General features: G+C 38.0%; 2 protein-coding genes and 1 non-coding gene across 3 annotated transcripts; 1 reads left to right on the forward strand and 2 right to left on the reverse strand.

The window, feature by feature from the left end:
* Positions 1-3,561: 3,561 nt before the first annotated feature.
* On the reverse strand, positions 3,562-3,745 carry LOC118583334. The gene has a single exon (XR_004944908.1). It is a non-coding gene; the product is annotated as a U2 spliceosomal RNA (small nuclear RNA).
* A 1,556-nt stretch (positions 3,746-5,301) lies between these two features.
* LOC118582866 (olfactory receptor 5M10-like) lies at positions 5,302-6,237 on the forward strand. Its single transcript, XM_036185995.1, has one exon. It carries the CDS (start codon positions 5,302-5,304, stop codon positions 6,235-6,237), a length of 936 nt encoding a protein of 311 aa, XP_036041888.1.
* Positions 6,238-13,077: 6,840 nt separating this feature from the next.
* Positions 13,078-14,022, reverse strand: LOC118583011 (olfactory receptor 1030-like). Its single transcript, XM_036186259.1, has one exon. The coding sequence runs from the start codon at positions 14,020-14,022 to the stop codon at positions 13,078-13,080; it is 945 nt and encodes a 314-aa protein (XP_036042152.1).
* Between the last annotated feature and the right edge of the window lie 634 nt (positions 14,023-14,656).

Consider the following 14,656-nt stretch of genomic DNA (forward strand, 5'->3'; position numbering starts at 1 on the left):
TGTGTGTGTGTGTGTGTGTGTGTGTGTGTGTGTGTGTGTGTGCGTGTGTGTGTGTGTGTGTGTGTGTGTGTGTGTGTGTGTGTGTTTGATGTTGACATTGGACCTCTTCAATATGTCCCCATTTTATTAAATAAGGCAGTAAGGTAGGCTTTCTATTGCTGTGAAGAGACATTATGACCACAGCAATTCTTATAAAGGAAAAACATTTAATTGGAGTGGCTTACAGTTTCAGAGGTTTAGTCCATTATCATGGTGGGACAAGGAAACATGCAGGCAGACACAGTGCTGGAAAAGGAGCTGAGAGTCCTACATCTTGACCCTTAGATAACAGGAAGTGCTCAGAGTGTCTCACTAAGCTAAGCTTGAGCAAAGAAGACCTCAAAGGCAACCAGCACAATGACACACTTCCTCAAACAAGGCCACACTTCTTAGTGTCACTCCTTGTGAGTTTATGGGTGCCAATTACATTCAAACCAAAACAGTAGCTAAGTAGCCATCAGTTAAGTAGACATTAGTTAAGTAGAAAAGTAAGACATTCCTGAGAGGAAAAGAACACAGCAAAGTAGAAACAGCGCCAAGCTGGAAGTTTGACTAGTCAGAATTCCTCTGTGATCATTCTGTGTTGACTTCTTCCTTGGTATTCCCATCGTTTGAGACTTCAGATAGAACTTTGAAGATATTTCTTTAAGAATATTAGGCTCTAATCTCCCCATCCCCAGTAGTGTGCTGGAATCTAGAACTATATTATGCTATTTTATACTAATTTTGTTTCATATTATAATGGGAGTAGAGAACATTTTTTCACACTCAGGTTAGAAAAGATTCACCTGGCAGGTGCTGAATTCTCCAGTTTTACAATGAAAAAAATATATTTTGACTTAGAAATGTAGAAAAGTGTGGGATGTTCTGTGTGTCAAATGTGTTGCTCTGATTGGTTAAAATAAATAAAATGCTGATTGGCCAGTGGCCAGGCAGAAAGGATAGGGTAGGAGGGACAAGGAGGAGGAGAATGATGGGAAGTGGAAGGCTGGGTGGAGAGATACTGCCAGCTGCTGCCATGACAAGAAAGATGTAAGGTATATGTGACAAAGTATAGATTAATAGAAATGGGCTAAATATAAGAGTAAGAGCTAGACAATGGTAGGCCTGAGCTAATGGCCAAGCAGTTTAAATAATATAAGTGTCTGTGTGTTTATTTTATAAGTGGGTTGTTGGACTAACAGGGCTTGACGGGGGCTGGAGAGAGGGTCTCCAACTACAGAAAAGATCATGTGGTTTTTTTCTTTGAGTTTGTTTATGTGGTGTATTACATTGATGGACTTTCATATGTTGAACCACCCTTGCATCCCTGGGATGAAGCCTACTTGATCATGGTGGATAATTGTTTTGATGTGTTCTTGGAGTCAGTGTTTTGAGTATTTTTGCATCAATGTTCTTGAGGGAGATCAGTCTGTAGTTCTCTTTCTTTGTTTCATCTTTTTTTGGTTTAGGAATCAGGGTAATTGTAGCCTCAGAAAAGGAGTTTGTAATATATCTTCTGCTTCTATTGTGTGGAACAATTTAAAGAGTATTGGTATTAAGTCTTCTTTGAAGATCTGGTAGAATTCTGCACTGAAACCATCAGATCCAGGGCTTTTTTTGGTTGGGAGACTTTTAATGACTGATTCTATTTCCTTAGGGGTTATTGGACTATTTAAATGGTTTATCTGGTCTTTATTTAACTTAGGTATGTGATACCTATCCACAAAATTATCCATTTCTTTTAGATTTTTCCAGTTTTGTGGAGTAGAGGTTTTTGAAGTATGACCTGATGATTCTCTGGATTTCCTCATTGTCTGTTGTTATGTCTCCCTTTTCATTTCTGATTTGTTAGTTTGGATGTTCTGTCTCTGTCTTTTGGATAGTTTGGATAGGGGCTTGTCTGTCTTGTTGATTTTCTCAAAGAACCAACTCTGTTTCATTAATTTTTTGTATTGTTCTATGTTTCTATTTTATTGAGTTCAGCTCTCAATCTTATAATTTCCTGGCATCTACAGAAAGGGAGAACAAGGAATAACAGACCATTTAGACCACAAGAGAACAGGAAGAAGCAAAATGTTAGAGAGGCCCCAGAAATCCACAATGATACCTCCACTGTAGACTACTGGCAATGATCGAGAGAAAGTCTGAACTGACCTAGTCTGATGATCGGATGGCCAAACACCCTAACTATGGTGCTAGAACTCTCATCCAATAACTGATAGAAGTGGATGCAGAGATCCTTGGCCAGGCCCCAGATGGAGCTCCAGGAGTCCAATTGTTGAGAAAGAGGAGGGATTGCATGAGCGAGAATTGTTGAGACCAAGATTGGAAAAAGCACAGGGACAAAGAGCCAAACTAATGGAAACACATGTATTATGAACCAAAAGCTGTGGAGCTCCCAACTGGATCAGGCCTTCTGGTTAAGTGAGACAACTGAATAGCTTGAACTGTTTGGGAGGCATCCAGGCAGTGGGACCAGGACCTGTCCTTAGTGCATGAGCTGGCTGTTTGGAACCTGGGGCTTATGTGGGGATACTTTGCTCAGCCTGGAAGAAGGGGACTGGACTTGCCTGTACTGAATCTACCAGGTTGAACTGAATCCCCAGGGGAGTCTTGGCCCTGGAGGAGATGTGAATGCGGGGAGGGGCTGGGGGAAGGCAGGGGTGGGGGCGGGAGGGGGAGGACAGGGGAACTCATGGCTGATATGTAAAATTGAAACACAAATATACATATAAAAATTTGAAATTTAAAAAAAAGAAATGCAGAAAAGAATACTGATTAGTCATAGAATTATTTGGATGCCTTTGGAAATTGAGGATGCCTCCCCTGTAATCACACTACATTTGGACACATTAAAGTGCTTTGACTTGGACTTATCTGTACTTTGAAAGACATGTGCCAAAGAAAACATTTTGCCTCCTCCTTCACTCACTAATTAATGCCTTGCCAAACAGTATTCAATCCCTTTAAAATCTATTATTAAATATCCTTTTCAATAACAAGTTGTAAGCCATTCCATTTATAAATGATTGTGCTTTTCAGACTTGTCTGTGCTTCTTAGTGTCTTGAAAGCATAACTACATAGGTCACATTAATCCCAGCCTACGTCCTGAAGTCCTGCTCTATAAAATACCCCAGACTTTATCAGTTCTTTCACACCAGTGTTTTTGGTTTTTTGAGACAGGATTTCTCTGTGTAGCTTTGGAGCCTGTCCTGGAACTGAATCTATAGCTCAGGCTGGCCTTGAACTCACAGAGATCTGCCTGCCTGAGTGCTAGGATTAAAGGCATGCACCACTACCACCTGACTTCTTTCACACCAGTTTATTGGCCTTGTTCAAATCTCTTGTCAATTATTTTTTTTCACATCCCTTATAGAGCAAGCAGAACTTCTTCCCCATGACCTCAGTCTGTGTTCACAAGAAGAAACATTTGTGTACTTAGTGTACTTGGCAAAAGCAAACAATAAAATAAAGTCTTCATGTTATTGCCTATATATTGAAATTTCTGGCACACAATTTATTTATTTTTAATCTTTTGTGTGAATTATTTCAGGCAGTGCTGCAATATTAGGTTGACATGTAGGAAGGGTGGTGCAATGTCCTTTTTCATACCATAATTCCAAAAGTATATTTAATATATTTTTTCATATTAAAGATATAATAGGAATTAAACTGATAAGAAGGAACACTCTACTTGATCTTAGCCAAAGGGCTAGTAAAGATACCAATATACTTTTATATCCATGCTGAGATTTTATGCACACTATAGCAATCCAATTGAGATTTTGGTCTCAAAGGAAAATCAGCTCCTCAAACCATAAAATTAATGTTCTACCCCTGAGAATCAAAGAATATATTAATTGGATTTTTGGAATTATTTTTGAAACTCATGGGACTATTTTGAATCAATATACTATAAATCCCTCTACCTTGTTTCTATAATATATGGTACATCCATATCCACAGATGTTATTTTCTGCATTTGGTAAGTAAAGATGTATCTTGAATGTTTGTGTGTTGCCTTATCACTTTAGAAAACAGAGTTATTTCAAGAAGTGCCATTGACCATTCTATTCATATTTTGATATTTCTGTGTCATTGAAGAATCCAGACCATATGCATGTTCTTCAAATATACAGTTGGAGAACAAACACAGTTGTCTGAGTGTGTGATGACTCAAGATGAAGCTTTGTGGTTTAATATATTCAGCCCCTCACACACAAAAACAGAGAGGCCATTGTTCAAACACCTGTGGTTCCATAAACTATTTTCATGAATGATTTAATAACATAAAAATAAAAACCCAAAACTCTGCACTTGTTATAAGATAGTTGCCTTTTTTATTGACTGTTTAAAGGCTATCTTTATAGGAAGAGATTTTCTAACATCAGAAAGTGGCTCATTTCATTTGCATTGCTTTGCTGTGATTAATAGTTACAGTGTAATGTGTGCTGTAGGAATGGGAAGAGTTTGTTAACTGCTATAATCTCCTATGATGGAACAGAATAAAAATGCCACTTGTTTGTGCACATGAATAAGTGCGTGAACTATTAATTGAAAGACTAATTTGGATTCTGAATCTTTGTTATATAGTAAAAGACAAATTCTACATATTAAGTTCTCTCTAGATAACTAAAGTTAGGTGAGACATCTATGGGTTGTAAGTGAAAAGCAGCAGTTATTATTCATTTTTTTTTTATCCTGTATCTGAAATGATATTTTATCACTGCTGAGAAAAGCGGGAAACCCAATGTATATCACTTGGTCAATTTGCATGATAGAAATAAATAGCTGCATTTCTTACTTCGACCTTTTGGGTTTACTTTATTTATTTTTTTCAGGAAGCTTGGAACATATAATAAAAGTAGGACCTTTCAAAACACAGATGTATACAAAAAGACAAGTTGATATATATATGTAAGGAAGGAAGTTTGGAAGAAATGAATCAAAACTCACGTAAGTGTGTGTGTGTGTGTGTGTGTGTGTGTGTGTGTGTGTGTGTGTGTGACAGAGACAGAAAAGACAAAGAGAGAGGCAGAGAGAGACAGACAGAGACAGAGAGAGATAGATAAATAGATACAGGAAGAATGAAAGGGAGATATAATACAAACATGCATGGTGAAAAAACAATACAGCAAAGATGGGGTGTATACTGAGAAGAGTAACTGTTCCACAGATGAAAAGAAGGACATGAAGAAATAAGTGGAACTGATGGGCAGTACAGAAGAGAAGGCACTGCTCACATTTCTTGTCACTTTCAACTTAAAAGGTGTAAGAAAATGACCTCCCTAAACCACACTGCCAGGATGGATTTCATTCTTGTGGGACTCACAGACAGCCCAGTGTTGGGGAGGATCCTCTTTGTGGTGTTTCTGCTCATCTTTGTCATCACACTGGCAGGAAATCTGTGCATGATTATGCTGATCAGGACCAATTCCCACCTGCAGACGCCCATGTACTTCTTCCTTGGGCACCTCTCCTTTGTAGACATTTGCTATTCTTCCAATGTTACTCCCAACATGCTGCATGGTTTCATCTCTGACCGGAAGACAATCTCCTATGCTGGATGCTTCACCCAGTGTCTTCTCTTCATTGCTCTGGTGATTACTGAGTTTTATATCCTTGCTTCAATGGCGCTGGACCGCTATGTGGCCATTTGCAGCCCTCTGCATTACAATACCAGGATGTCCAAGAATGTCTGTGTCTCTCTAGTCACGTTCCCTTACATTTTTGGCTTCCTGAATGGGCTCTCTCAGACTCTGCTCACTTTCCATTTGTCTTTCTGTGGCTCTCATGAAATCAACCACTTCTACTGTGCAGACCCTCCACTCATCATGCTGGCTTGCTCTGACACTCATGTCAAAAAGATGGCCATGTTTGTGGTAGCTGGCTTTACTCTCTCAAGCTCTCTCACTGTCATTCTCCTGTCTTATCTTTGCATTTTTGCAGCTATCTTGAGGATCCGTTCTGCTGAAGGAAGGCAAAAAGCTTTTTCTACATGTGGTTCCCACATGACAACAGTCACCATATTTTATGGAACCCTTTTCTGCATGTACTTAAGACCTCCATCAGAGAAGTCTGTAGAGGAGTCCAAAGTAATTGCTGTTTTTTACACCTTTTTGAGCCCAATGTTGAACCCCTTGATCTATAGCCTAAGGAACAAAGATGTCATCAATGCCATGAAACAGGTGATTAAAGGAAAGCTCTTTCAATAAATGTCCATTTGTGCATGTCTTTAGTTGAACTCACTCTGTGTCTAGTTAAACTTGGTAATTTTAAGCGACCCATTTGCCTCTGCCTCATGACTATTTTCACCTTTCTCTCATTTGTTAATTTTCCTCATCTATTCTTGAAATTAATATCTTTGGGGAAAACATTTTGTAAAATCTATGGTACTGACATTGTGAAATACCCTCTTTAATAGAAAAACTTCAAATAGGCTTCACTTAGTGTTCAATGATTCCATACAAAGTCTTGTTTCCATGTACATGTATGTGATCACAAATCTATGATCCTTGTAACCTTACAGTCCATCTTCTTTGAATAATGTGATTAAAAACATATGCCAAAAATATTTTACATTTGAGTCATTAGATCATTTCTGATGCAATGTCTAGGATAAAGAACTTGGTCTGATGTCTATCTTAATAATTAGTTGAACATTCTTGTAAACATTGAAGATCTAGATCATCATCCCAAGATTTCTGTTAGTTTTCTCAAAACATAGCATTCCAAAAAATCATCCCATCTATTAAGTGGGACTAGGAATCTTCTCCGAGTTTGGAAATCTTCTGTTGAATGACATCTATCTATATATTGTTAAGGGTATTATTAATAGGACTCATCCAGCTGTATATTCTGCAAAATTTTTGGTACAATCACTTACATTTAGAATTTGGTAATTTGGAACAATAGGGTGTATTTATTGACTTCTATGTACTTTTTTCCACCCATTGGTGGAAACATGTCTGTAGGAGTGAGTGTAATCTTACTGTTCTTGAGATTTAAAGTTAGTGAAATCTTTAATGTTTGTGATAACTTTTAATTTTAGTGAAATTATAATTACATCCTTCCCCTCCTTCCTTTCCTCTCTCCAACCCCTTCCATGCTATGTCCTTGACTCCCTCTCAAATTATGGCCTCTTTAGCTTTGATTGTTATTAAGGACAAGTATATAAATACAGAAGGGCCAGAGTCAATGAAATCTGATTTCCTAGATAAAATGTAAGACAAAAATCTTTTAGCAACAGACTGAGCAGCAGAAGTGGTGAGGTGAAGAGCAATATTCTCCATTCATTTTAACTCATTCATTATTGGACAGCTAGATTGTTGTATAGTAAAACATATATAGTTAACTTTCATTAAATTCCCTTAAATATTTGATCCGTTAATGCTTTCATTAAGTGTCAACACAGAAATTCTATAGGAATCTTTGCTGCAAAATGTAGAGCAGATTTTTTGCAGAAAATAAATCATCTATAGTTTTTGTAAAGCTTGACCATTTTGGAGTCCTGGTTCACTGAATAAGCCTAAAGTTCTGTCGGATTTCTCATTTAGAAACAATACTCTAAGAAAAGAGAGATGACTTGCGTCATTAATATATAAATTTATATTTAAGAGGCATGTGATTTATCAGTAGTATTACAACACAGTGGGACTTAAAAATGTGATGTGTGGCGAGATCAGTGGAGTCAGGTGTTTAGAAGAGTAATGCAATGACAACAGCTCTTTTGTGATGTGGTCCCTGGTCCTGCTTCATTTTTATGACTTAAGCTATTTATTTTGGGATATTTTCACCAATCTTTCCAGTGTTGCTTCCATTTACAGCCATGAAAATGGTTTGATGTCCAGATTATAATTCTTTTTTTATATTCATTTTCTTTAATGTTTAGATTTTATGCTTTAGACTATGCATAAAACATTAGTATATCATTGTACATATATAGGTTTTATAAGAGAAATTATAAATGTAGTTAAGGATTATAGACTCAAAATTCATAATGTTTGGAGGTCATAATAACCCGCAAGACTCATGGCTCTTCATTGCATGTATCTGGGATTAATGTGCTTTTTTACAGACCTGCCCAGAAGAAAATCATGAGGGAAGAAGCTCTGTACACAAATGAGTCACCCAAATGTGGGGATGGGGTAGTGTTGGAGATGATATGAAAGGAAAAGCCCTGGTTCCTGTGCAGAACTTTCTGTCTCTCCAGTTCTCTTTCATTACTATTTGTGTAGAAGAACTTCTCAGCCAGATGTCAATGTTTCCAAAACCGGTGAGCAGTATTTGTTTCCCCTTCCACCTCGGGTCCCAGGAAGAAACCTTGTTAGCCACAATCCAAAAAAAGGATTTCATTTTTTATGAGCCTTTCCCTGATCGGTGCCAAGTAATACAGATTTTTGCTGTGGATATCGCTCTGTGTAAATAAAATTCTGGTTGGCCAGTGGCCAGGCAGGAAGTATAGGCGGGACAAGAGAGAAGAGAATTCTGGGAAGTAGAAGGCTGGAGAGAGACACCGCCAGCCGCCGCCATGAGAAGCAACATGTAAAGACACCGGTAAGCCACAAGCCATGTGGCAAAGTATAGATAAGCAGAAATGGGTTAATTTAAGATAGAAAAAGTAGATAACAAGCAGCCTGCCACAGCCATACAGTTTGTAAACAATGTAAGTTTCTGTGTGCTTTCTTGGTTGGGTCTGAGCGACTGTGGGACTGACGGGTAAGAGAGATTTGTCCTGACTGGGCCAGGCAGGAAAACTCTAACTACAGATTTTCCTCTTTCTCGTAATGTCTCAGAATTGTGTATAAAGAGTAAATAACGTTTTAAAGAATTAAGCAGGCTGCAATGCATGTGGAGCTTTGGTAAGGGGAGTTTCCTGTACATATGGAAATGTTAGATTAGTCATGCTAATGAGGTCTTTAAAATATGAAATCTTACAGGATGGGGTGGTCAAATGGTTAAAGCAATAGACTGCTAAACCATGAGGACCTAGCTGGGTGTGGCCGTGGAGGCCTGTCATCTTATCACTCAGGAAGTAGACACAGGAGGGTCGGTACTTCAATGCCAGCCTCAGTTACACATACAGTTAAAGACCAATCTGACCTAGAGGAGAAGCCGTCTCAAAACCTAAAATAAGTAAAATAAAATAAGAAGGCCTTGCTGGTTTTTGTTTGTTTGTTTTCTATTTGTTCCCCACATGCCTTTGAATCTGATGGTAGTGGAAGAAAACCACTTAATTTTGCAGGTTTGCTGAAGCTGGGTATTAATGTGTTTAAAGCTATTTTGAAAGCCGTGTGCCTGGTCAGTATTAGGCATCTGTGCAATGAATGAATGGATGAGTGTAAATGGAGTCAACATGTCAGGGAGCCTGAGTGTCCCTGGATATCCCATTCTTCTTAGCTGGAATGAACTGACTGTGGAGTAGCTCATTCTCATCCACGAGGTTCCCATTTCACACCCTACTGACATTTACCCAGGAGACCTAGGGGAGTTAACGAGCCCAACTAGTCCCTTAACTGTGTGATTAGTGTGAGACAGAGTAGAATGTGGGTGAGACCTGGACTAATTTGGTGGCTCTGCAGGAGTCTGTTGAAAATTTATTGCATAATGTGCATGGTGGCTAAATGCAGTATCTGTATCCCAAGTAAATGTATCCCCCACACTATGAAGTCTTCAAACAGGAGCACAGAGCACCCGACTCAGGGCCTAGTTTCATGATACCCTATAAAACAACATGTTCTCACCCTGAAAACAGAGACATTTTGAAAGTTTCCTGAACCTGTTCTCCAGAGGGTGTTTCTAGAAGCTGTGCATAGAGCACAGATATGACTCCATGGGCAGTGTCTCCCCTCTTTTTCCAGCACACCACACACACAGTTGTTCCACCCTGACTGCAGAACAAAGGTCTGGCTTTCCTAGGAGGCCAAATCACACAGCACACCTTTTCAAAATAAACCCACGTGCTTCTTATTGATCCTGTTTCTCATATGTAGTAGTCTAACCCGAGTCTTCTTCAGTGAGGGCTGGCTTCTGAAATGATAAAGATGGAAGCTCTCATAGGCTTTTCAAGGCCCAGTATCATTTCCTCTGCTAAAAATGAGCTCCAAGATACTTGAGATTCAAAAGAAATAGGTGTGTGAATGTGGCTTAGTGTTAGAGTGTTTACTTTGTAAGCATGAGGACCTATGTGAGAATCTCAGAACCCAGGAAGAAAGACTGAGTTTGTAAGCTCAGGCAGTGGCCAGCCAGCCTTGGCTTCTTAGCAAGCTCCAGGTCAGTGAGAAATGCTGTCTCAGAAACAACACCTTCTTGATGTATATAATTTTGATGTATATATTTTAATAATTGCAAAATACACATTGAATTACCTAAATAATTCTATAGTTATTTAATTTTTTTTGTTTTGTGATATTATAATGTAGCTTCATAATTTTCCTCTTCCCATTCTTCTTTACAAATCCTCCCATGAACTCATTCCTTGATCTTTTTCAAATTTATGTCCTCTTTTTTCTTATTGTGACACACACATACACATTCCTAAGTAAGTAAATACAACCTACTAAATCTGTATAATTACCTGTAAGTATACATTCTCTTGGCTGCCCAGTTGATATTGGACATTCATTTTTAAAAATTTGTCATCCTCTTTGTCTTAGAGAAACCCAGCTTTCTTTCAGACATGTCACCTTTCTTTTTATTTTATTTTATTTATTTATTTATTTATTTATTTTTTTGGTTTTTCGAGACAGGGTTTCTCTGTGTAGCTTTGCGCCTTTCCTGGAACTCACTTGGTAGCCCAGGCTGGCCTCGAACTCTCAGAGATCCACCTGCCTCTGCCTCCCAAGTGCTGAGATTAAAGGCATGCGCCACCACTGCCTGGCTTGTCACCTTTCTTAATACAAATGGTTGGCCTAATTTTAGTCTTTATATATATTCTTATTTACATTTATAATTGAACTATTTGTTTTATTATATAATGTGAGTGTTAGGTGAATGGCATTTCAGCAGTTCTTTTAAAATACAATAAAACATGAATCACTAAGCACGAAAATATTGTGACATTTAGCAATATAGTTGCTGCTTTTCACATTATTTATTTTAATCATAAAAATGAAATAGTAGAAATATGATTATTTTTATTCTTAATATTTGAATTCTTAGGCAGAGAGAATAAATTGCTTTCCTGAAAGGAAATTCTTTCACCTGTAATTACAATGATGTTTGTTCACACAATGTTGACTTTCTATTTAGAACAGTGATTCTCAACCTGTGCATTGCGACCCTTTTGGGGTCACATGTCAGATATCCTGTGTATCAGATATTTACATTGTTTTATAACAGAAGCAAAATTACAGTTATGAATCAGCAACAAAAATATTATGGTTGGGGTCACCACAGCACAAGGAACTGTATTAGAGTAGCAGCATTAAGGAGGTTAAGAACCACTGATTTAGGATATACTACAAAGAGTAGAATTTATGGATTAAATAGTACATGAACATACATGTCTATTTGTCTTTCTTGTCCCTTTTCTTTGATTTTTTTTCTGTTTGTTTTGTCCTATTATGGTGTGTTTGTTTTTGTTTTATCTTATTATAGGTCTTTAGCTGCCTATTTGTTTTGTAAAGAGATACAGAAAGGGTATGATTCAGATGTGACAGGAAGATCTTGGAGCTGTGGACCATAATCAGAATATACTGCATAAAGAATATGAAGGACTGGAGAGTGCTCCCCTCTGGACCTGTATTAGGCACTGGCCACACCCACATGCCAATTTTCTATACAAAGAGATTCTTTATTAAGTAAGGTGAAGAAAAAAAGATGGCTGAATCTGCTGAATCAGGCAGAAACAGCAAGCAATAGCTTAGCAATTGTAATTTTAAGGGGCAAAAAGAAGAGATCTGTGTTAGAATGAGCTAGGATGGTTTGATAAATTCTGATTGGGCATGTTAATTTGTATAGCCAAATGGGGATTTTTGATTGCTTGACCTTGATGTTTTGATAGTTAGATCTTGCTGATCAGCCTCAGAAATGAGTCAGGTTTGTGAAAGTGGTCAAGTAAGAGAACAGACCTTGGTGGCTAGCACCAAGAATGCATTCCAATGGTTTAGCAAGGGAGAGGGAAGCAGAGAGGGCAAGACCCGCTGGTGCCATGTTTGCCATGCTTGGCCTGCTAGAGTCCTTCAAAATAAATTTTAAATAAAGAAAAAATACAGGAAAAATAAAGTCAATGTGTAATACTATCTCAAAAAATAAAAATAAACAAATACTTTGAAAATTTTATAATCTATTCTGATTTCTTCTGGAGGGAATTATCTTCCAGAAAGTAATTAACAATTGATACTGATGACTAATGCTTGATTCAAGTGCTCTTATACCTCTTGTCAGCATCAGGGAATACTACTTGCTATTGTCTGTTACTTTTGCAGATAATTTCTGTATAGTAACTGGTTAGAAGCAGAAACTTGTATTTATAGAGATCCTTTTGAAGGTGGAGAAAATATTACCTAAGTATTACAAAAAAGCTAAAATGTATTGTATGATCACCACATGAATGGAAATCATGTTATTAAAATCCAAATAATATATTGTAACTCACCTTGGTTCAAAAATGGAGTCACTCAATACAGGTTTACAAAGTGAAAGGAAGAGCCTAAGTGCTGATGAATCAGGCAGAGAGACGTTATCAAGCAAGAGTAAACTCAGGATATAGTTTAACTACAAGAGATGAAGTCTGGGATTTCATTTCCTGTCACTCAGCTCTTCCAACAACTTTTAGATCTATACTATCAATTATATTCTCACTCGATCCCAAGTTATGCCCTCTAAACATGTTCTTATCATTCCAAAGAACCACATTCAATCAAAACAAACCAGAGAATTGTTAAAAACATCTTTAATTTAAAATTGGGGAGATTTGGTACATGAGTGTAGTATTTACATAATTTCCACCTCTTCCTCTCCTCCCCTCCTTCTCAAATTCATAGCTCCTATTAAAATTGGAGATGTATTTTGCTTTAATGGGAGACTGTAGGTGCTGAACTTTTCTCCACTTTTCAGAGGTTTCTTATGAATATCCTTCTTAGAGCCTGCTTCACATCTTTGTTCCTCAGGCTGTAAATAAATGGATTCATCATGGGACTCACAAAAATACAAAACACCGCCACAATCTTGCCTTGCTCAACAGACCTCTCATTTGCTGGTCTCAGGTACATGCAGAAGAGGGAACCATAGAACATAGTGATGGCTGTCAGGTGTGAGCCACATGTGGAGAAAGCCTTTTGCTGCCCTTCACTGGAACGGATCCTCATGATGGTGATGAAGATAAAAATGTAGGAGATGAGAATGATGAGGAGGGAACCTGTGAGATTAATCCCAGCTGACACAAACAGTGCAGTTTGCTTGATATAAGTGTCTGAACATGTTAACATCAAGAGGGGCGGGTCAGCACAGTAGAAATGGTTGATGGTGTTGGGTCCACAAAAGGATAGACGTGAGGTCAATATCACCTGCATTGTGCCCACCATAGAACCCCAGAAGTAGGGAAAAGTGACAAGGCAAATGCAAACTGGCCTGGACATTTTTGTACTATAATGCAGAGGGTTGCAAATTGCCATGTACCTGTCATAGGCCATGGCACCAAGCATGTAATATTCAGTTAAGAGCAGAGTGACAAAAACAAAGCACTGAGCCAGACACCCAATGTAAGAAATGGTTTTCTTCTCAGACAGAAAGTTGATGAGCATCTGAGGAGAGACATTGGTGGAATAAAAAATGTTCACACATGCCAAGTGGGTCAGGAAAAAATACATGGGGGTTTGCAGCCGGGGAGTAAACCTGATTAATAAGATCATGCCAAAGTTCCCTGTCAGTGTGATGAGGTAAATTATGAGAAACACCATGAAGAGAATCGGCTGCAGTTCTGGTCGGGTGCTAAGTCCCAGAAGAATGAACTCAGTGGCCTCAGTGCCATTGTGCTTTGTGTCTGAGTACACCTTCATATTCCCTAATAGAAAAATGAGTAAGAAATATTAATTAAATTATGTGTAAAATCCCACATCAGTTTTTACTCAACGAAATACTCCTTAGGAGTGTGCATGAAATTATTAAAAGAAGCTGTCTGAATAGCTGATCAACAGAGAAGACCTTTGATGGAATGTAGTCTGGTTATAATTTCATGTAGTTTACCCTTAGCCCCTAAGATCTATTCTCCTCTGTATCAGATTTAACATTTTGATAAACTGATAAAACCCTTTGGAATGTATAACTTATCACCTAGTTCTCTACTAATGTGAAAAGTTAAGAATGGTATCAGACAGCATCTGAAGCCTACAGATGAGATTCCTCTGCCTGATATAATTGCTCACTTATGTTTCCACCAACATATTTTTTAAATGCCTTGACTCATAGCTTCTTTTGTTCTGTTACTCTAAAAATTCCATGAAGTTGCTTCCATATTGGACATTGTATTTGAGAACTGAATATATATGGGGTGAAGGGCAGTGTGTGTGGGTGCATGTGTGTGTGTTAGCAAAAGAGAAAGTTAAAATTACTTCCAAAATTGAAGACCTGACATGTTCTTATCAGTTGGTTTACTGTGCTGATTACAACAAGCAATCTCCAAGAGTTTGCAGA

This window comes from Onychomys torridus, chromosome 4, assembly GCF_903995425.1.
Source record: "Onychomys torridus chromosome 4, mOncTor1.1, whole genome shotgun sequence".
NCBI lineage: Eukaryota > Metazoa > Chordata > Mammalia > Rodentia > Cricetidae > Onychomys > Onychomys torridus.